Source organism: Pongo abelii, chromosome 19, assembly GCF_028885655.2.
Source record: "Pongo abelii isolate AG06213 chromosome 19, NHGRI_mPonAbe1-v2.0_pri, whole genome shotgun sequence".
Taxonomy (NCBI): domain Eukaryota; kingdom Metazoa; phylum Chordata; class Mammalia; order Primates; family Hominidae; genus Pongo; species Pongo abelii.
Genome location: NC_072004.2, coordinates 65,378,443 through 65,400,855, shown reverse-complemented (window position 1 = coordinate 65,400,855; position 22,413 = coordinate 65,378,443). Strand labels below are relative to the sequence as shown.

The following is a 22,413-nucleotide window of genomic DNA, read 5'->3' as shown; positions in this document are numbered from 1 at the left end:
GAAAAGAGGTGGGAGGAGATGCCTTGGAGGGATCTTGAGGACCAGGTTGGGTGCTAGGATGTAGCTTCATGAGCAGCAGGAGTCACTGCGTTTGTGGGCATAAGGCAAGAGGCACAAAGCTGTATTTTGGAAAGAGCCATCTCGCAGGTGGGCAGGGGCACTGGAGGGCAGAGGGCTGCCCCGGATGGGATTAAGAAGGGAAGGCAGGCCGGGCGCAGTGGCTCATGCCTGTAATCCCAGCACTTTGGGAGGCTGAGGCGGGCAGATCACAAGGTCAGGAGTTCGAGACCAGCCTGACCAACACGGTGAAACCCTGTCTCTACTAAAAATACAAAAATTAGCTGGGCGTGGTGACGCACGCTTGTAATCCCAGCTACTCAAGAGGCTGAGGCAGGAGAATCACTTGAACCCGGGAGGTGGAGGTTGCAGTGAGCCGAGATCGCACCACTGCACTCCAGCCTGGGTGACAGAGCGAGACTCCGTCTCAAAAGAAAAAAAAAAACAAACAAAGAAGAAGAAGGGAAGGCAGGTTGGGGAGGTTGGAGAAAGGAAGCAGGGAATGCAGATCACTGCCCTTCCATGAGTTGTTTTCTTAAGATGCTAGAACTTGACCAGGCATGGTGGCTCACCCCTGTAATCCCAGCACTTTGGGAGGCTGAGACTGGCAGATCACTTGAGGTCAGGAGTTCCAGACCAGCCTGGCCAACATGGTGAAACCCCGTCTCTACTAATAATACAAAATTTAGCTGGGTGTGGTGGCGTGCACCTGTGGTCCTAGCTATTTGGGAAGCTGAGACAGGAGAATCACTTGAACCCTGGAGGCAGAGGGTGCAGAGAGCCAAGATCATGCCACTGCACTCCAGCCGAGGTGACAGAGTGAGACTCCGTCTCAAAATCAAAACAAAACAAAAACCAAAGCCGGGTGCAGTGGCTCATGCCTGTAATCCCAGCACTTTGGGAGGCCGAGGTGGGCAGATCACAAGGTCAGGAGATCGAGAGCATCCTCGCTAACACAGTGAAACCCCGTCTCTACTAAAAATACAAAAAATTAGATGGGCGTGGTGGCAGACGCCTGTAGTCCCAGCCAATCAGGAGGCTGAGGCAGGAGAACGGCGTGAACCCGGGAGGCGGAGCTTGCAGTGAGCCGAGATCACGCCACTGCACTCCAGCCTGGGCGACAGAGCGAGACTCCGTCTCGAAAACAAACAAACAAAAAAACAAAAACGAAAAATTAGCCTGGCGTAGTGGCATGTGCCTGTAATTCCAGCTACCCAGGAGGCTGAGGTGGGAGAATCGCTTGAACCCTGGAGGCAGAGGTTGCAGTGAGCCAAGGTCGCACCACTGCACTCCAGCCCAGGTGACAGAGCGAGACTTGGCCTTAAAAAAAAAAAAAAAAATTAACCAGGCGTGGTGGTGCACGCCCGTAATCCCAGCTACTCAGGAGGCTGAGGCACGAGAATCACTTGAACACGGGAGGCAGAGGTTGCAGTAAGCCGAGATCGTGCCACTGCCCTCCAGCCTGGGCGACAGAGCAAGACTCCATGAAAAAAAAAAAAAAAAAAAAAGATGGGAGAACTCAGAACTCAAGCATATAGATTATTCAACCCTTCACATAGCCAGATAGTTCAAGGCCAGCTGTGGGCTTTGAATGCCATAGTAAAATGTTTGAACTTTGCCTTCTAGGCAGTAGGGAGCTACTGAAAGTTTAAAGGGATGGTATACTATTATTCTTTCTTTCATTCATTTATTCAATAAACGTGTGTGTGTGTGTGTGTGTGTGTGTGTGTGTGTATTTTTTTTTTTTTTTTTTAAGAGTCCAGGTCTTGCTCTGTTGCTCAGGCTGGAGTAGAGTGGCATAATCATGGCTCACTGCAGCAACAAACTCCTGGGCTCAAGAGATCCTCCCGCCTTAGCCTCCATGTAACTGGGACTACAGGTGCCTGTCACCAGACCAGGCTAATGTTTTAAATTTTTGTAGAGACAGGGTCTTGCTATGTTGCCCAGGCTGGTCTCAAACTCCTGGCCTCAAGCAATGCTCCTGCCTTGGCCTCTCAAAGCACTGGGCAATGTCCCTGGTCTTCAATAAATATTTGATTTATTTAAGCAAATCTTTTTTCTGAGCACCTACTATGTGCTAGGCACCATTCTAAGTACTTAGGATACATAGATAAATAAAATGAAGGTTCTTCCCTTCAAAGAGCTTACATGTCAGCAAGTAAAGGAAAAGATGAGAGAAAATATAATAAATTAGTAAATTATATATCATGTCAAAAGGTGATAGGTGCTATAGAGAAAAGAAAAAGTGGAGAAGGGTGGGACAATTGGGAATACAGGGGTGGGACACAGGTGGCAGTATTAAACAGGATGGTGAGGGTAGGCTTCATTGAGAAAGAAAGACTTCAGGATGTCTGGGGGAGGAGTGTTCCAGGAAGAGAGAAAAGCAAATGCAAAGGCCCTGAGACAGGAGCAGCAAGTGCATTCAGAAACAGCAAGGAGGCCAGTGGCTGGAGTGAAGCAGGAAAGGCAGGGAGAGGGTCATGGGTTGAGGGAAGGGACATTGTGCAGGTCCTTGCAGGCTACTGTAGGGTGTATGGAGTGAAGATGTCAAGTCAGCAGTTAGATATGGAGCTGGAGATTTGGGGAGCAACGAGCTGGAGAGATAGACTTGGAAGTCGTTGGCATATAGATGGTACATCATATGAGACCGCTTGGGATTGCCAAGAGGGTGAGTGCAGATAGGAAGGAGGCAGAGAAGAGGAAAGGACTGAGCTCCGGGACCCTCTCGCACCAGGCAGGGGAATCAGCAAAGAGACTGTGATGGCATGGCCAAAAAGGAAGGGGAAAACCACACAGGATCTGGGCCCCCAGGGAATCGGAAGGGAAGAGACCAGAAGTCTATGGCAACTGCTCATGAAGAGATGAGGGTCTGGCCAAGGGGCCAGGTGGGAGGAACCAGGTAAGAGATATTATCATCCCAATGTTATCCTTAAAGAAACCAAGGCCCAGAGAGGGGAGAGGTTAAGCACTTGGGTCAAAATCACACAGCTTAAGTGTGACTTCTTTTTTTTTTTTTTTTGAGATGGAGTCTCCCTCTGTCATCAGGCTGGAGTGCAGTGGCGCAATCTCGGCTCACTGCAACCTCCGCCTCCCGGGTTCGAACAATTCTCCTGCCTCAGCCTCCCAAGTAGCTGGGATTACAGGTGCCCACCACCACACCCAGCTAATTTTTGTATTTTTAGTAGAGACAGGATTTCACCATATTGGCCAGGCTGGTCTCGAACTCCTGACCTCGTGATCTGCCCACCTCAACTCCCCAAAGAGCTGGAATTACAGGTGTAAGCCACTGCACCCAGCCAAGTGTGAGTTCTTTTAAGCTGCGTGACCTTGGCCAAGGTGATTAACCTTTCCCTGCCAAGTCTCAAACACCTCTTTGTCCAGCTACTATGCTTCCATCAAGAATCAATAGGACCTATGTCCCTACAGGTGTCAGGGTAGCTGGGAGAATGGTGATACCCTTGGCAGAGGCAGGCAAGGCCAAAGGAAGGGCTGGTTCTGGCAGGGAGTGAAGGATCTTACTTTGAGAGGTATTGAATATGAGGTGGCTGCAGACAGATGGTGACGCCATATGAGAAGCAGCAGGAAGTAGGGGTTGAGGCTCAGGAGGTGATTTGAGCTGTTGATCTGGATTTGGGACTCCTCAGGACAATCTGTGAACAATGATGAGAGAGAACACCAAGGACCAAGGTCAGAACTTGGGGGCTAGGGCCCATGTCCACAGGGTGAAGTAGAAGGAAGATAAGGAGACAGCAAGGAATGCTTGCCAAGAAACCAGGAGACCAGAAAAGAGTAGTTTCCAAGAGACAGGGGAAGCCCACACTGTTGCAGGGAGGTCCTGCATAAAGTCTGAAACGGGTCTATTTAATTCACCCTTGGAGGCTGGGCACAGTGTCTCACGCCTGTAATCCCAGCACTTTGGGAGGCCAAGGCGGGTGGATGACCTGAGGTCAAGAGTTTGAGAACCAGCCTGGCCAACATGGCAAAACCCCGTCTCTACTAAAAATACAAAAATTGGCCGGGCGTGGTGGCGGGAGCCTGTAATCCCAGCTACTCGGGAGGCTGAGGCAGGAGAATCACCTGAACCCCAGAGGCGGAGGTTGCAGTGAGCTGAGATCACACCACTGCACGCCAGCCTGGGAGACAGAGCAAGACTCTGCCCAAAAGAAAAAAAAAAATTGTAGTTGCAGGGACTTCTGGTTCTGGGTGGATTGAACACAAGACTTTATCTCCAATCCTTCCTGATTTTCCATCAAAATGACAGTAAGGAATAAAAAATGTAAACCTACAAGGACAAAGAGAAGAGGAGACAACAGCAGACAAGATATTAACACCTTTTTGGAAAGTGAGAAACAGGTCAAGGAGTGATCACTGACACAGCAGAGAACAACTGAAACCAAAGGCCATTTGGAGTCTGTAAAAGCTCAGGGATTGGAGGGCTGAAGGAGGCAAGGGGAAGAACAGGGCTGAAAGCAGCGGCTGCTAGGAGAATGCGTAAGGACAGATGAAACACCCAAGATACTTACCCATCCCCTCTCAAAGCCAGGCAAATTCCAGCCACCTCACAGAAGACCAGCAGTTTATTCTGTGGAATTAAGTAAAAGTCTGCATACTGAAGGATAGAACCCTCAGCTCTCACTCCTAAATTGGTCCCAGAGAAAAGACCTCCAGATTCTTCCAGTTGTTGGGGGAGTCTTCCCTAAAGGACCAGGTTCCTACTTGATCACTCTGCAGTGAAGCCCAACAGCCAATAAGCTTGGTCCTCAGTACTCTGTCTTCAGTAGCTGTTTCTTGGTCCTTGGTCCTTGGTACTCTCGCTCACCATTGTTCACAGATTGTCCTGATGAGTCCCAGATCGAGTCCCAAATCCACCTGCCCCCAACACACAGAGCAGCCAACTCTTTAGTGTCTTACTCCAAAATATTGAGACAGCCAAGCCGCAAGAATCACCACAGGCCGGGTGCGGTAACTCACGCCTGTAATCCCAGCACTTTGGGAGGCCGAGGCAGGCGGATCACTTGAGGTCAGGAGTTCGAGACCAGCCTGGCCAACATGGCAAAACCCCATCTCTACTAAAAAATACAAAAATTAGCTGGGCATTGTGACACATGCCTGTAATCCCAGCTACTTGGGAGGCTGAGGCAGGAGAATTTCTTGAACCTCAGAGGCAGAGGTTGCAGTGAGCTGAGATCGCACCACCACACTCCAGCCTGGGTGACAGAGAGAGACTCCATCTCAAAAAAAAAAAAAAAGAGTCACCACACATTTGAGGAAAAATTATGTTAAAATAAAAACTTTAGACAAATTAAATTTAGCAGAGTTTATCTGAGCAAAGAACAATTCATGATTCAGCCAGCATACTGAACCAGTAGAGGTTCACAGAGTTTTACCACCCAGCAGTATGGGCAGGCAGTATTAATGGAGAGAAAAAGGAATTGATATATAGAAACAGCTTGATTGGTTACAGATCAGCATTTGCCTTATTTGGGCATGGTGCAATGAGGTGTTTTCCTTATGTGGACATGTTCTGATCAGCTGGTAGCTTGTGATTGGCTGAAAATTCTGCTGTATTTGGCTGAGACTTGGCTGCTTATTGTAAGAATATACTCTCAAGTTACGTTGCAGTTTGTTTACATATTGAATTATGCTACAGTCCACTATGTATGGAGTCAGCTTTACACCTGGGTGACAGAGTGAGACTTTGTCAAAAAAAGAAAGGAGAGGAGAGAGAGGAGAGAGATGAGGGGTGGGGAGGGGAAGGGAGGAAAGGAGAAAGGAAGGAAGGAAAGAAGGAAGGAAGGAAGGGGGGGAAGGAGGGAGGAAAGGGAAGGGAAGGGAAGGAGGGAGGGAGGGAAAGAAAGAAGGAAGGAAGGAAAGAAAAAGAAAGAAAGAGAGAGAAAAAGGAAGGAAGGAAAGAAGGAAGGAAGGAAGGAAATAGGCAGCACATAAAATAAATTTTTTTAATAGGATCACAGATCACTGTGAACAATAGCCATTCATTAGAAGACTTCGGAGGCATACACAAAAAGTTACATAGTTGTAGAAAAAGCTTAGCTCTTTTAATAGCGAGTTTCTCAGTTTTCTTAAGTGATCAAAAACCTAACAAAGACAGTATGAAGCATAGGAAATAATCTGGGTAGAACACAGAATCTTTGTTTTCTAGGCCAATTACCTAAAGAGAAAGAAAAACCTTTTACAATTTCCTATTATGATCAGACCAATAATCTAAGAACACCGTGTTGTTTTAATGGAGAGAACCAAGTTCTAGTTTTGCATCAGTGTAATTTTGATATTAATGCTAGCTCTTATTTCCCAGGCTGGAGTGCAATGATGTAATCTCCACTCACTGCAACCTCTGCCTCCTGGGTTCAAGCGATTCTCCTGCCTCAGCCTCTCAAATAGCTGGGATTACAGGCGTGTGCCACCACACCCGGCTTATTTTTTGTATTTTTAGTAGAGACGGGGTTTCACCATGTTGGCCAGGCTGGTCTCAAACTCCTGACCTCAAGTGATCCACCTGCCTCCGCCTCCCAAAGTCCTGGGATTACAGGCGTGAGCCACCACACCCGGTCGCTAACTTTTATTCTTAAAAGACTTGTAAATAATTACCTCCTAATCTTAACCAGCTTGATCACCCATAAAATTTCTTTCACAAGATTCATCTTCCACAAACCTCCTACAACTCTCATATCCATTCACTTTTTGTTCTATACTTTTCCTCTTCTCATTTTCGAAAAATCAGTCATTTCACTTTAGGACAAAATTTATTATCTTTTTCCGTTATCAGAACAAAACATCCTCACGTCTTATAGCTTTTCCTTAACTTCCTTTGTATATTTCTTTTTCGTATATTCCTTTTTCTTACCTTCCTTGTATATTTTCATATAGATTTTCTCCCTTATTGTTTCTAGTAATTGTAGCTACATATATTAATTAGAATTCTTAACCCCGGCCAGGCACGGTGGCTCATGCCTGTAATCCCAGCACTTTGGGAGTCCGAGGTAGGCAGATCACTTGAGGGCAGAAGTTCAAGACCGGCCTGGCTGACATGCTGAAACCCTGTCTCTACTAAAAATACAAAAATTGGCTGGGCGTGGTGGCGGGCACCTGTAATCCCAGCTACTGGGGAGACTGAGGCAGGAGAATCACCTGAACTCAGGAGGTGGAGGTTGCAGTGAGTCAAGATCGAGCCACTGCACTCCAGCCTGGGTGACAGCGTGAAACTCCATCTCAGAAAAAAAAAAAAAAAAGAATTCTTAACCCTTAGTGACCTTAATTTCCATGGACATTAGAAAGTAAGCATTTGTGAATTGTGTGTCACACCAGCTGTAGATTGGTAAATCTATGAACCATAATGTCTAGAAGCATGAGCTTTCTCATAGTACAATTTGTCAGTGTGGCACAGAACGTGTTTATCCATAGTCCAAAATGTCTTTAGTCTCTCTGTAATAATAAACTGTAAAGGAGGCAAAATTTCATTTGTATCCCTTTAGGTTTTTTGTTTGTTTGTTTTGTGAGGCCTGACAACTAAACTGTTGTTTGTACAGATTTCCCTCCTCCTCAACTTTCTATTCTTGATGCTAAGAGTGTTAAAACCTTCTGGTGGCTGAGTGTGGTGGCTCACGCCTGTAATCCTAGCACTTTGGGAGGCTGAGGCAGGTGGAACACTTGACCTCAGGATTTCGAGACCAGCCTGGGCAACATGGTGAAACCCCATCTCTACAAAAAATACAAAAATTAGCTGGGTGTGGTAGCTTGTGTCTGTAGTCCCAGATACTTGGCGGGGCTGAGGCGGGAGGATTGCTTGAGCCCAGGAGGCAGAGGTTGCAGTGAGCCGAGATCTTGCCACTTGCACTCCAGAGTAGGCGATAGAGACCCTGTTTCAAAAAAGTAATAATAAAATCTTCTGGTATAGGAAGGACATCTTTTACATGGGAATTTTATCTTACTTACATTCATTTAACTCACTTATTTTCAACACTTATGCTTGGATTGCCTATAAAGATGAGATAATAAACAACTAGTCATCATTTTGTTTTTCTTGTTGACAAATTTTACAATATAAAGACAACATAAGCTTGTTTTACCAGTAAACCTAGATAGGAAATCATGCATTTGTATGATATTTAATCCCCAAAACTATGACAACATGTCTGTTTCAGTCAAACCAACAATATTCTTATTTGCCAAAGATTACCCAAGTCAGATGAGCTGCAATAGCAATTGAGGTAGTTCTTAATTTTCTGAGAGAATACTTCATTTATATAAGCACTTATTTTTCTTAAAGCCAACAAAATAGAGCTCTTTTATAATTTAATTTTGAAGCATTAAAAGGAGATAGAAACTATGATACCTATATCATATATACAGACATATATAAACATAAACAGCAATGGATCTTACAGCTTTCATTTAAATATCTTAGCCATGTTCCAGGTACAGTAATATAAAACTCCTGAATTTATTAAAGAATATCTGGATCCAAATTGTTCTATTGGCCAATGGAACAAGATTTCTTGCCCAGATGACTAAAGCTTTTGAATAAGATTTGTGAAGGAGCTTTTAAGATTTTTTTCATTTGATTTCTGTAAGGAACGTATTATAAAGAGGCAATTTTTTATTCATTTAATCTTTTAGATGCTTCTGTGTACCAATTAAAGAATGCATCCCATTGCTTTTGTGGCATTTTTGAACCTTTCTTTTCTAATGCACCTTGCAAGTGAACAGTTTTATCTAGGTCAAAACTTTCCCACTGCGGCCACTGTAACTCTTAAGTTGTCCTCAGCAAAGTTAACCCATTTTTCCAAAAATACACATGTTCCTCATAACTGTTGTTCATAAAGTTAGCCACTGTCCCACAAAGTGGCATCTCAGACTCCTGGAGTCCCAGACTCCTTAGATTTGGAGCAACTCACTTTCGAAAGGCACCTGCCTGAGGCTTTTAACTGGATCCATTTCAGTTAATTATCAGATCTGATTTGCTCCTGGACCCAGTCCTGTCTAAGAATTGTTCAAATAAACTTGGAGAACACAAAACACAAATTCCTGAAGCTTGGAATCTGAGATAGAACTCACCCATGACCTCCAGTTGCTACAAGAGAACGATTGGCACAATGTGCCCTGTCAGGTACCCTTACTTGGTCACTCAATGCTCCTGAGGGTCACTGGATTTCTACTTCAGATCCCACTTCTGACACCAATCTGTTAAAAGAAAAGCTTTAGGCCAGGCACAGTGGCTCATGCCTGTAATCCCAGCACTTTGGGAGGCTAAGGTGGGCGGATCACCTGAGGTCAGGAGTTCAAGACCAGTCTGGCCAACATGGTGAAACCCCATCTCTACTAAGAATACAAAAATTAGTCAGGCATGGTGGCGGGCACCTGTAGTCCCAGGTACTCAGGAGGCTGAGGCAGGAGAATTGCTTGAAGCTGGGAGGTGGTGGTTGCAGTGAGCCGAGACATTGCACTCCAGCGTGGGGGCCAAGAGTGAGACTCTGTCTCAAAAAAAAAAAAAAAAAAGAAAAAGAAAAAGAAAAAAGAAAAGCTTTAGACAAATTTAGCAGAGCTTATTTGAAAAAACAAGCAATTCATGAATTGAGCAGCATCCTAAACTAGTAAAGACTTGGCTGGGCATGGTGGCTCACACCTGTAATCCCAGCACTTTGGGAGGCTGAGGCAGGCGGATCACCTGAGGTCAGGAGTTCAAGACCAGCCTGGCTAACATGATGAAACCCCATTTCTACTAAAAATACAAAAAAGTTAGCTGGGCATGGAGGCACACACCTGTAATCCCAGCTACTCAGGAGGCTGAGGCAGGAGAATGGCTTGAACCCAGGAGGCAGAGGTTGCAGTGAGCCAAGATCGCACCATTGCACTCCAGCTTGGGCAACAAGAGTGAAACTCTGTCTCAAAAGAAAAAAAAAAACCAAAAAACCTAAACCAGTAAAGGCTCAAAGAACTCCACCTAACCATGTGGTCAAGTAGTACTTACAGAGAGAAAAAAAGTGACATATAGAAATAGCCTATTTATAACTAACCCGGCATTTGCTTTATCTGGACAGGTCTAAGCACTTTGCAGTCTGTGATTGGCTGAAAGCTCAGTTGCAGTGATTGGCTGAGACTCAGCTACTTGTTACAAGAAACTCTCATGTTAGGTTTTTTACATATTAAGTTGGGTTTCACTTCACTATGTAAGGAGGCAGCTTAAGGCCAAATTTAATCCAATTTAACACCTCCAGCTTGAAAGACAAAACCAAACCAAATCAACCAAGAAATAGAAAAAAGAAAATTCAAACATGTATGAGCATGCATAACTTTGATAAAAATAAAAATAATAATTATTTAAATTGGCAATTAGAAAATAGTTATATCCTCAGGTAACAGATGTCTCTAGGTGGATGAGATTGTGGGTGGTTTTTCTTGTTGTTGATATTTTCTGTGTATCTCTAAAAAACATCTAATGCTTTGCAAAGAACATAAGAAACAGGTTAGTACATTAGCGGCCTTGGAGGAAACAATCTCAGTAAAACATGTGTTTATTAATGAATGTATTCCCCCATCCCTTTCCAAAAAAGTTCATAGGGGTAGTTATAGTCAAAGGTAAGAGGCAGTCTTGTCAGAGCCAGTAAAGTAACCAACCATCCTGGTTTGCCCAAGACCAAGCAGCTTCCCAAGACACTGGACTTTCAGTGCTCAAACCAGAGAAGTCCCATCCATACTAGGAGAGTTGATCACTCTAGTCTGTGTAATTTGCAAAGACTGTCCATATCCTTTGGTTCCTGTGAGTCTCAAATCCATCCAGTGAGGTACAGGTGGGCCGGTGGATGGTCACCTCCATTTCAGAATAGAGGCAGCTAAGGCTCAGGGAACCTCCCTATCCCTGACCCAGGAAAGGCCTTAAGAGAAAGTGGTCTTTTAAACTGTGTGTATATATCACTTTGATAAAATTAAAAATTAGTTTTAAAAAAGAGTGAGGGCCAGGCACAGTGGCTCACACCTGTAATCCCAGCACTTTCGGAGGCCGAGGCGGGCAGGTCACAAGGTCAAGAGATCGAGACCATCCTGGCTAACACAGGTGAAACTCCATCTCTATTAAAAATACAAAAAAAAATTAGCCGGGCGTGGTGGCGGGCGCCTGTAGTCCCATCTACTTGGGAGGCTGAGGCAGGAGAATGGCGTGAACCCGGGAGGCAGAGTTTTCAGTGAGCCGAGATCACGCCACTGCACTCCAGCCTGGGCGACAGAGTGAGACTCCATCTCAAAAAAAAAAAAAAAAAAAAAACCAGTGAGGACCAGGCGCAGCGGCTCACGCCTGTAATCCCAGCACTTTCAGAGGCTAAGGTGGGCAGATCACGAGGTCAAGAGATCGAGACCATCCTGGCCAACATGGTGAAACCCCATCTCTACTAAAAATACAAAAATTAGCTGGGCGTGGTGGTGCGCGCCTGTAATCCCAGCTACTCGGTAAGCTGAGGCAGGAGAATCGCTTGAACCCGGGAGGCAGAGGTTGCAGTGAGCCAAGATGGCGCCACTGCACTCCAGCCTGGCAAGAGAGTGAGACTCTGTCTCAAAAAAAAAAAAAAAAAGAGTGAGAATCCAGAATGATAGAAAGAAAATGAGCCCGGGAGGGATGAACTGCAGAGGACCATAAGGTAACATGGGAGCAGTTTTGCAGGTGTATACAACTGTCAAAACTCACTGATTGTACACTTTAATTGGGTGCAGTTTTTGTTGCCCTCAAATTATGCCTCAATTAGAGAGAGAGAGAGAGAATATAAGGAAATGGGGGCAGCCATGGCGTCCTTGGAGAATTCACACTTGGGATGACAACTGCTCATTTGTGTATTTGGTCTCTCTCCTCCTCACCTGTCTTCCACTCCACCCCTGTCTCTGATGGAACATCTCTCCAGCTAAGCCATCTTCCTCAAGACAGCCCAATTCTCTGTGGGGCTGCCACAGCACTAAACTGTTCTCTGTGTCCCCAGGACTCCAACCTGTCTGTGCACACAGAAAACCCGGACCTCACTCCCTGCTTCCAGAACTCCCTGCTGGCCTGGGTGCCCTGCATCTACCTGTGGGTCGCCCTGCCCTGCTACCTGCTCTACCTGCGGCGCCATTCTCGTGGCTACATCATCCTCTCCCACCTGTCCAGGCTCAAGACGGTCAGTGGCTCAGGGATCTCCTACCGATGGGGCTGGGCCCTGGGGATTCTGCTTTTATTTTTTAATTTAATTAATTAATTTATTTATTTATTTAGAGGCAGAGTCTCACTCTGTCGCCCAGGTTGGAGTGCAGTGGCACGATCTTGGCTCACTGCAAGCTCTGCTTTCTGGGTTCAAGTGATTCTCCTGCCTCAGCCTCCTGAGTAGCTGGGATTACAGGCATGCGCCACTTCACCCAGCTAATTTTTGTATTTTTAGTAGAGAAGGGGTTTTGCCATGTTGGCAGGCTGGTCTCCAACTCCTGACCTCAGGTGATCAGCCTCCCGACCTCAGGTGATCAGCCTCCCAAAGTGCTGGGATTACAGGCATGAGCCACTGTGCCCAGCCAGGATTCTGCTTTTAATGAGGCCCTCTCCCACCTCCTCGGCTGGACTGGGTTCCCCAGTCTCACCTCACCTGCTTGGGGCCACGGGAATCTGACAACTGAGAATATATACAGCCAGCTACGTATTCCCCACTTGGGAAAGTTTAAGCAAGTTCAGCAACACTCTCCCCACCTCCAGCAAGCTTCTGGCCAGCTCCATTCCCAGACCTCAGTGCCAGTCCCAGGCAGGTCTAGTGGATTCTGCTGGCTTCAAGTACAAAGACCCCTTCCCAGTGAGGACTGTCCTTGCCTCTGGGGATGCGGATTCCAACCTGTGCTCTCTTCACAGGTCCTGGGTGTCCTGCTGTGGTGCGTCTCCTGGGCAGACCTTTTTTACTCCTTCCGTGGCCTGGTTCATGGCCGGGCCCCTGCCCCTGTTTTCTTTGTCACCCCCTTGGTGGTGGGGGTCACCATGGTCAGTGTGGGGCCCTGGGAAAGTGGATGGGGGAGGTCTCCAGTGGGTTGTGGACTGTGATAGGGAACCTGTGGGCTCTGAAGAGAGGGCTGCACATGTTGGGGATGGGAAGAAGGAGGGGGTGGCCCCAGAAACTTCTGGCCATGTGGGATGGGGAGAAATGGAGGCAGATCCAGATGTGTGTGTTCTGCCCGGGCCTCCTTGCCCTCCCTGCACAGCTGCTGGCCACCCTGCTGATACAGTATGAGCGGCTGCAGGGCGTACAGTCTTCGGGGGTCCTCATTATCTTCTGGTTCCTGTGTGTGGTCTGCGCCATCATCCCCTTCCGCTCCAAGATCCTTTCAGCCAAGGCAGAGGTAAGGTCGGGGGAGAGGGGAACCTGCCAGGTTTACCCCCAATAGGAGGGTGACCTCAGAATTCAAAGTCACTGCTGGGTCCCAGGTCCCTCCCTCGAGGCTTCAAGTACAAACACAGTTGTGTTGTTCTCCACTTGCTGCATCTCTACCTGGAAGCAGGCTGAGGAGGGGCCACCAGTGTAACACAGGAATGAGCAAAGTTGCCACCACTGTTGGACTGTCATGTGAGGGTAGGGGGCTGTTCCACAGCACCCACCCACCAAGTGCAATGTCTGATGTGGGTGTCAGTCAGTGTCCGTGTAATGAACACATGCATGCAGACACGTGTGAAGAGTTCTGGCTTACCTAGAGGTCCCATTAGCATGTTCCCTTCCTTTCTTCCCGCCTCCCTCAGTTCCTGGCCTTCCTCTTGATCTTCAGTGGCCGTGATGTTGGGCTGGTGGGATGGAACACTGCAGGCCAACCTAGTGCCTCCCGTTTCTCCAGCTCAGCGGGAAGCAGGCAAGGAGAGTAGCTAAGAACATAGGCCCTGAAAAACCCACTTACTCCCCATGTGGGCTCGGGCGGGTCGCTGAAACCTTTGGAGCCTCATTTCCTCAATTACAGAAAGGGCGTCATGGGCTGTCCTGCCTGTAGGCTGATGTCCCAGTTAGACAAGGTCATGTAGGTAGGGCGCTGGCACCACACCTGGCACAGGTGCCACACCTGGTCCTCGCTGAACCAGAGCTCCCTTGTGATCCTTCCCCATCTCTCAGAGTCCTCTGAGTGGGGACCTGGAGGCCCCCAGGTGCTGCCTCCTGCCCCAGAGGAGCCTGATGCCCCAAGGGACTCTGCAGGGCAGGGGCTGCAGGCCCAGGCTTTTCCAGTGCTTCTGACGCCCCTCCACTCTCCCACCCAGGGCGAGATCTCAGACCCCTTCCGCTTCACCAGCTTCTACATCCACTTTGCCCTGGTACTCTCTGCCCTCATCTTGGCCTGCTTCAGGGAGAAACCTCCATTTTTCTCCACAAAGAATGTCGACCCTGTGAGTTTCCCATGGAGGGTGCGGGGGCTCCACAGCTAAGTCTTCAGCCCAGCTCTGACCAGCAGCCCCCAACCCCTCCAGTTCCTTTCAAAGTGGGAGAGAGGTCATCTCCACCATCTGTAAACTGGGGCTTGGAGCAGGAACAAGGGTCCCCTCCATTTCCCTACTCTGCTTTGAGAGGGTGGTGGGCACTTCTGATTCCCCCGTCCTATTCTCTCGCCTTCTAGAACCCCTACCCCGAGACCAGTGCTGGCTTTCTCTCCCGCCTGTTTTTCTGGTGGTTCACAAAGTGAGTTGGCTCTTCCACCAGCCCGGGCCAGAGGGAGGGGAGGGACAGAAGGTGAGATGGAGGAAGGGGAGCAGGGCAGCAGTTTAGGGACCTGGCTGGCCGCCTACCCCACCCCCCACCGCAGTGGGCACGGGGCAGATGAGGGTGGGGAAGTGGTCTGGGAGGGGGGCCAAATGCAGAGGCCTGGCCTGGCCCAGAGCCGCCCCCAGGCTACAGGCCAGCCCTGCATCTGGCAGGCTGTGGGGACAGGCCCAGGAGGCTGGAAGAAGACTGTCATTAGTTCTGAGCTCCTCTGTTTGTGATAAGCTTGCAGCCTGTCATCTCCTTGGCTGCGCCTCAGAGTGGCTTGAGCAGGATAACTGTGTCTGTGACCTGGGTGACAGCTCATTAACCCCACAGCACTGAGGAAGCACCCGAGGCTGGGGCCGAATTCCCCAGGCCTCGTCCTCACCCAGGGCCCCAGCCAGCGTGGATTCCATCACCAGGGCCTGGGGTGGGGAGGAGATGGGGCACCTGGGGAGGAGGAGGAGAAGGGGGTAGTGGTAGGAACTTGGGTGGGAGAGCCAGTGACCTTCAGCCTATTCACTGAGGAAATGAAGGAGACACCTTTCATGGTCACAGTGCCCAAGGGAGACCCTCCTTTCTGGAGACCCTCTTTTCTGGAGACCCTGGGGCCCTGGAGACACTGGCCCTTGGCTCCAGGCTGCTAAACCCTGACCCTCTGCGGGGCTGCCTGCCGGGCTTCACCTCCCCCCAGGATGGCCATCTATGGCTACCGGCATCCCCTGGAGGAGAAGGACCTCTGGTCCCTGAAGGAGGAGGACAGATCCCAGATGGTGGTGCAGGAGCTGCTGGAGGCATGGAGGAAGCAGGAAAAGCAGGCGGCACAGTGAGTCCCTCCCCTTGCCCCACCACCCAGCCCCTTCGCTTACCCCAGGTCTCCTGCAGAGGATGCTGGTAGACCTTGGAGGGTGGCATTGCTGGGGTGGTGAGCAGAGCAGGACCAGGTGATTTCTTGGCAGCCTCAGGACCATTCTACGGGAAGCTTAGGCCTGGATGGGGCTAGTTCTCCCAGCTCTGGTTGGGGCAGGAGAATGGCTGGCACTTTGGAGCAACTACTCCATCCCAGGTCCCATCCTAAGGATATAAATGAACTCGCTTAATTTTTCAGCAGCCCTAAAGGGTAGGTTCTAGTGTCCCTGTGTTACAGATGGGGACACTGGGGCCGGGTGTGGTGGCTCACAGCTGTAATCCTAACACTTTGAGATGCCAAGGCAGGAGGATTGCTTGAGTCCAGGAGTTCAAGACCAGCCTGGCCAATATAGTGAGACCTTGTCTCTACAAAAAATAAACAAGATGAGCCGGGCATGGTGGTGTGCACCTGTAGTCCCAGCTACTTGAGAGGCTGAGGTGGGAGGATCATTCGAGCCCAAGAGGTCAAGGCTATAGTGAGCTGAGATTGTGCCACTTTACTCCAGTCTGGGCAATAGATTGAGACCTTTTCTCAACAACAACAAAAACAGATGGAGACACCGAAGCACAGAAATTTAACAGAGGACCTCCCAGGGTCCCCAAGTTGGTGGTGGCAGAGCTGGAATCCACACGGAGCCGGCTGGCCCCAGAGGTCCTCCTCATATCACTGCACCACCCTGCCTGACTGAAAGGGCTGATTGTAGGGCCAGGAGCCAGCACACCCCTGCCAATTCTGCCTCCTCCTGTCTGGAGGCGGCGGCTGAATGAGATGATCTTCCCCTGAGGGGTCTTCCCACTGGCAGCCTCCCATCAAGGACCACAAACCTGTCTCTGGCCAACTGCCTCGCCAAGAGAGCTGGCGCTCAGCATCATCCTTCTCCACCCAATTCTGACCCCAGGATTGAACCCTCCCTCTTCCCATCCACAATCCAGGCCTAGGAGTTCAATGTTTGCTCAGCCCGGAGCTTCCGGTTGTCACCAGCTGTTGCAGGAAACTGGGCCTGGGCGTGGTTAGCAGTATCCTGGCTTTCATGGCTTGGAGCCTCCAGGAAGACCTATGGGCCCCCAGTCTGCCTGCTGCACCCCCTCTCAGTCCCTCCATGCCACTCCACCCCCTTCCCGTTCAGCTGCCCGGTGGCTGTACCAACAGCCATCCTTGATCTTATCTCCCTTCCCTCTTGGCGTCCTCCCTGGAGCCAGCACTGGGGAGGCAGGGAGAGGGCCAGATGCGGGGGATAGCTGGGTTTCAGAGTCCTTGTGGTAGCAGTCTGGCCACCCCTTCAGATGCCCTCTGGCAGCTGAGGACAGAGTCACTTGTGCAATTCTTATGCTGTCTGTCCCCCTCCCAGCTCTGAGAGCCAAGAAAACAGCTCCTTCCTCCTCCTCACTCCTAGCCAGCCCAGCCTAGCCCTTGGCTTCCTGGAGCCCCTGTCCCCATTCCTAACCCACTGCTTCTTCCTTCCTGGACCAGACACAAGGCTTCAGCGGCACCTGGGAAAAACGCCTCCCGCGAGGACGAGGTGCTGCTGGGTGCCCGGCCCAGGCCCCGGAAGCCCTCCTTCCTGAAGGCCCTGCTGGCCACCTTCGGCTCCAGCTTCCTCATCAGCGCCTGCTTCAAGCTGATCCAGGACCTGCTCTCCTTCATCAATCCGCAGCTGCTCAGGTCTCTCCACACTCCGGCTCACTACAGCCCTACCCTGGGCAGCAGGGCTGGCTGGCTGGCCCAGAGCGCTGGGCCCAGAGGAAGGAACAATGCACAGTGAAAAGAACCCCAGACCAGGAACCAGGGAGGCTAGCTCCACTTTCTGTGTGACCCTTGGCAAGTGGCATTGCCTGACTTGTTTCCTCACTCACATTCAACTTAGAATTGCTGTGCATATACTATGTGCCGGGCATCGTGGTGTGTACGTTAACAAGCATTGGGTCTTTAAACCTTCCCAACAATACTATGCGGAATTGCCCATTCCCATGTCACAAATGAGAAAGCAGTAACTCAGAGAGGTGACGTGACTTGGCCAAGGGCACACAGCAAAGAAGGAATCAGGTCTGAGTCCAGGACTCTGAGCTCCGACTGAGGTGCTCTGTCCCCACCATCAGGCTCTAACATCTGTCTCAGGAGTGGCTTGGACTAGAACGAGCTCTCAAATGAGAGGGTGGGAAGGAGAGCTGTCTAGTAGCTAAGTCCCCACCTCCTTGCCCCTCCGTGCATGAATTAATTTGTTCAGCAAACACTTATTGAACCTCCAGGGTACCAGAATGGTGCTCGATACTAGGGATACAAAGGTCAATAAGACAGGGTCTTGAGGTCTTATGGGAGAAACCAGCATGTAAATCAATTAGAATTCAGTGGGGGCGGAAGTGTTCTCAGATGTCTGGAAAACCCCGGGAGGGGCAAAGAAGCCAGCCTGGGACGGAGCAGGAAGCGCCCACTGGCTCGGGAGGTCAAAAAATTTGGAGAGACAAGTAGGTGAAAAAACGGGAAAGTTCAGCCTCAGCTTAGTCACAAAGCCCTGAAACAGCATGACTCAGGTGTTTCTGAGTGGCAGAGGAAATGGCAACGAGAGGGAGGGGCAGGAAAACAGAGAGAGGGAGAGCTAAGGATATCCTTGAAAGATCTGAGCCAGGGAGGGGCATCTGGCTTCAAGGATCTCCTGCCAGGAGTGTGGGGGATGTAGGGCAGGGCGGCTGGATGGAAGTGGGCCAACCCGGTCAGATGGAGTCCAGGCCAGCAATGAGACAAGCATTCATGAGCTATTCGGGAGATGGGCGTGTGCGCCAGAGAGACAGAGGAGTGCCAGGCAACCTGGGTGCTGGCCTGGGTAACTGGAGGATGATGGATCTTTTGCTGAGATGATGGGCTCAGTGGGAGGAGGAGGCTGGGTGTGGGGCAAAGTGGCGGATGGAGTCTGGTCACGTTGGGCCAGTGGTGCTGGTGGGTCCTCCAAGGGGAGATTCCCAGCTAGCTGGAAGTCAAACTCTTGAGCCCAAGAGTTTGAGACCAGCCTGAGCAACATAGCAAGACCCTGTCTCTACAAAAAAGTTAAAATATTAGCCAGGCTTGGTGGCATACGCCTAGAGTCCTAGCTACTCAAGAGGCTGAGGTGGGAAGACTGCCTGAGCCTGAGAGGTTGAGGCTGCCATGAGCTGTGATGGCACCACCGCACTCCAGTCTAGGTGACAGAGAGAGATCCTGTCTCAAAAAAAAAAAAAAAAAGAGAGAGAGAGAGAGAGACCAGTCACTGGGCTGGGGCCACTGGGGCCCGCCCTACTCTCATATGAGCTCACCAAATGAGGCCACGTTCACAGGTACCAGGGGTTGGGAGCTGAACATATCTTTTTGGGAGACACAACTCAAGCTATCACAGAAGGGGAGGCCTGGCTATGATTATGGCTGGAGGGCTCCATGTGGGCGAGAGGAGAGTGTCCCAACAATGAAGAGACTCGGTCATGTCAATAGGTGAAGGTGTAAGCTTCCAGCAGAGGTGGCCAGGGTGAAGCTCAGCGGCAAAGGGGGCAACAGCGCAGCAAGTTCCTGAGGAGGCAGAGGAAGGCCAGGGCTCGGGGGCAGCAGCAGCCTCCGACAGCCTGAGCACCAGAAAAAGGAGGACAAGCCACTGGAGGGCAGTTTGTGAGTGGCAAGGAGTTTGTGGGTGGCAGGGAGTTCTCAATGGGTGGCTAAGCAAGAAGGCAGGTAGCTGCTGAGAGGGGTGGGGGGCTGGGATGGGCCTGAAGGGAAGAGAAGAGAGGTGAAGAAGGCCCCAAGAGCGGGGGCAGATTAGGGACCTAGAGAAAGTTGCTAGGCAGTGCTGGGGGCCACTGAGTTTGGAAAGGTGGATTTGAGCGGCGAGAGTCTTTGTGGTCATGTGGCGGAATCTAGAGCCCCCAGCAGCCTAGGAGAAGGAGCAGGGAAGTCTAGTCGATGGAAACGTGGCATTTCTTCCCACCATATGTCAGGAGGTAAGAAGGCAGGCAGGTGAGGCTGGTGGTGAGAGCGTGATGGATAGGGCGTGCAGCAGGGTCCATGGTGGATAGAGAAGAAGGTGAAGGCAGAGTGGAGCCAGGAAGTCGTGGTCTTGAGACAGTACTGGGTTGACCCTCCCTGGCCCGAGGGGTTGGAGGGGGTGGAGGTTTCAGAGGCCGGGGGTGCAGTGGAGACTGCGGGTAAAAGCAAAGGGCAGCAGAGGAGGGAATAGCCATGGAGGGAGCACTGCCCACCTCACTCCTCTCTCCTCCCCACAGCATCCTGATCAGGTTTATCTCCAACCCCATGGCCCCCTCCTGGTGGGGCTTCCTGGTGGCTGGGCTGATGTTCCTGTGCTCCATGATGCAGTCGCTGATCTTACAACACTATTACCACTACATCTTTGTGACTGGGCTGAAGTTTCGTACTGGGATCATGGGTGTCATCTACAGGAAGGTCAGCTGGAGCAGGGCCCAGGGGAAAGGCTGGCCCTGGGCAGCTTGCAAGAGGTTCGCAGCCAAGTCCACCCACTACTGTCTATCTGCAGGCTTTGGTTATCACCAACTCAGTCAAACGTGCGTCCACTGTGGGGGAGATTGTCAACCTCATGTCAGTGGATGCCCAGCGCTTCATGGACCTTGCCCCCTTCCTCAATCTGCTGTGGTCAGCACCCCTGCAGATCATCCTGGCGATCTACTTCCTCTGGCAGGTGACTCTCCAACCCTGACCTCTGCCTCCTTCCTCTGACGTGCTGCAGAAGTGGCAAGAGAGGATTATTCTGGAACTGGGTGCATGGCACATGCTTGTAGTCCCAGCTGCTCAGGCGGCTGAGGCAGGAGGATCACTTGAGCCCAAGAGTTCTGGCTGCAGTGCGCCATGATTGTGCCTGCGAATAGCCACCGCACTCCAGCCTGGCCAACATAGCAAGACCTTGTCTCTAAAAAGAAACAAAGAAAACAAAAAAAAAAAAGAAGGAGGGTTATTCTGGGTTAGCAGAGGGGATGTAGAATTGACACAAGAGCTGGCTGGGCACGGTGGCTCACGCCTGTAATCCCAGCATTTTGGGAGGCCAAGGAGGGTGGATCACGAGGTCAGGAGTTCGAGAACAGCCCGGCCAGGATGGTGAAACGCCATCTCTACTAAAAATACAAAAATTAGCCAGACGCGGTGGCGAGCGCCTGTAGTCACAGCTACCCAGGAGGCTGAGACAGGAGAATCGCTTGAACCCAGGAGGCAGAGGTTGCAGTGAGCCGAGATCATGCCACTGCACTCCAGCCTGGGTGACAGAGCAAGACTCTGTCTCAAAAAAAAAAAAAAGTATTGACACAAGAGCTTCCGTAGGCATTGGTGGGGATGGAGGAATAGGACTTCGAGGATGCTGATGTCTGCAAAGGAATCTTCCCAGCATCTGTTGCTATCCTTCCCGCAGAAGCCAGGGAGGAAAGAAAGACTTGGAGGGAGGTGGGTGTGACTCTGGCTGTCATCGTCTATATTTGCCTTCCTACGTGTCTGGACACCCTTCTATGTCTGCTGTCTGTCCCTGTCGTCGTTATCCAATGGCTGGCTGCTTCTACAAATATTGTGGTCATTCTGGCTTTCTATCTGTTTGGCCAACCACCATCTTTTGCTTCCTGCCCACCTACACATTTCAAGTCAACAGGCCTCTGTTTGCCTGTTGGGTTCTCTGTGTAGACTTTGGTAATCTGTCCCTATGTGTCATCTATCCACCGGTGCCTCCTCAGAACCTAGGTCCCTCAGTCCTGGCTGGAGTAGCTTTCATGGTCTTGCTGATTCCACTCAACGGAGCTGTGGCTGTGAAGATGCGCGCCTTCCAGGTAGGTGCTGTCAGAGGTGCATCCTCCTGCCTACAGCACCCGGCTGGCTGCCTGGGGGAAGGTGTCCACTAACCTTGGGGCCTCCCAACTACCTTGCTTCCTGAGTATGGATGGCTACTAGCCATTTGCAGAAACCATAGCTCACTCTTCCCTCACAACTCTCAGAGGGTTTTACTGACATTCTCATTTTGTAGCAGAAGACCAACGCTTAGAGAAATAATGGCAGTCCAGAATCAGGCAGGGCTGGGACTCAAACCTGACTATCCTGGTCTAACAAGGAGTTTTTCCACTGCACTGTGCTAAGCATGAATAGCCAGTCACTCAGTCTACTATTTGCAAACATTTATTGAAGTGTTTTTTTTCTTTTTTTTTGAGACAGAGTCTCGCTCTGTCACCCAGGCTGGAATGCAGTGGCATGATCTCAGCTCACTGCAACCTCTGCCTCCTGGGTTCAAGTGATCTTCCCGCCTCAGCCTCCCTAGTAGCTGGGACTACAGGCACATGCCACCACACCTGGCTCATTTTTGTATTTTTTTTTTTTTGAGTAGAGATGGGGTTTCACCATGTTGGCCAGGCTGGTCTCAAACTCCTGACCTCAGGTGATCCGTTCATCTTAGCCTGCCAAAGTGCCGGGATTACAGGTGTGAGCAATTACACCTGGCCTATTGAAGTCTACTAGCTTCCCACTGCCCATAGGAAAAATGACAAACCCCCTAAGAAGACCCAGCAGGCTTCTGCTTACCTTGCAAGTCCTCACCCCCTGGGAAGTGGCCAAGTTTCAGCCAGTCTGGTCTTTCTTTTCTCCACAGCACCAAGCTCAGGGTACCTCTGGGGGCCACCACGTATACTGTTCCCTCTGCCTGGAATGCTTGTCATCCCCCTCCTTGCCTGCCTAACTCCTTTCCTTCCCTTACCTCTCGGCATT

General features: G+C 50.2%; 1 protein-coding gene across 1 annotated transcript in view; it reads left to right on the top strand.

Moving 5' to 3' along the window:
• Positions 1-22,413, top strand: part of ABCC3 (ATP binding cassette subfamily C member 3) — a 57,280-nt gene that overhangs the window by 9,531 nt on the left and 25,336 nt on the right. Inside the window, exons 2-11 of the mRNA XM_024235337.3 lie at positions 12,036-12,212; positions 12,926-13,051; positions 13,270-13,407; positions 14,306-14,431; positions 14,659-14,720; positions 15,478-15,609; positions 17,164-17,355; positions 19,932-20,109; positions 20,201-20,362; positions 21,396-21,488. Of these exons, the coding sequence (XP_024091105.1) occupies positions 12,036-12,212; positions 12,926-13,051; positions 13,270-13,407; positions 14,306-14,431; positions 14,659-14,720; positions 15,478-15,609; positions 17,164-17,355; positions 19,932-20,109; positions 20,201-20,362; positions 21,396-21,488 (1,386 nt within the window). The remainder of the gene's footprint in view (positions 1-12,035; positions 12,213-12,925; positions 13,052-13,269; positions 13,408-14,305; positions 14,432-14,658; positions 14,721-15,477; positions 15,610-17,163; positions 17,356-19,931; positions 20,110-20,200; positions 20,363-21,395; positions 21,489-22,413) is intronic.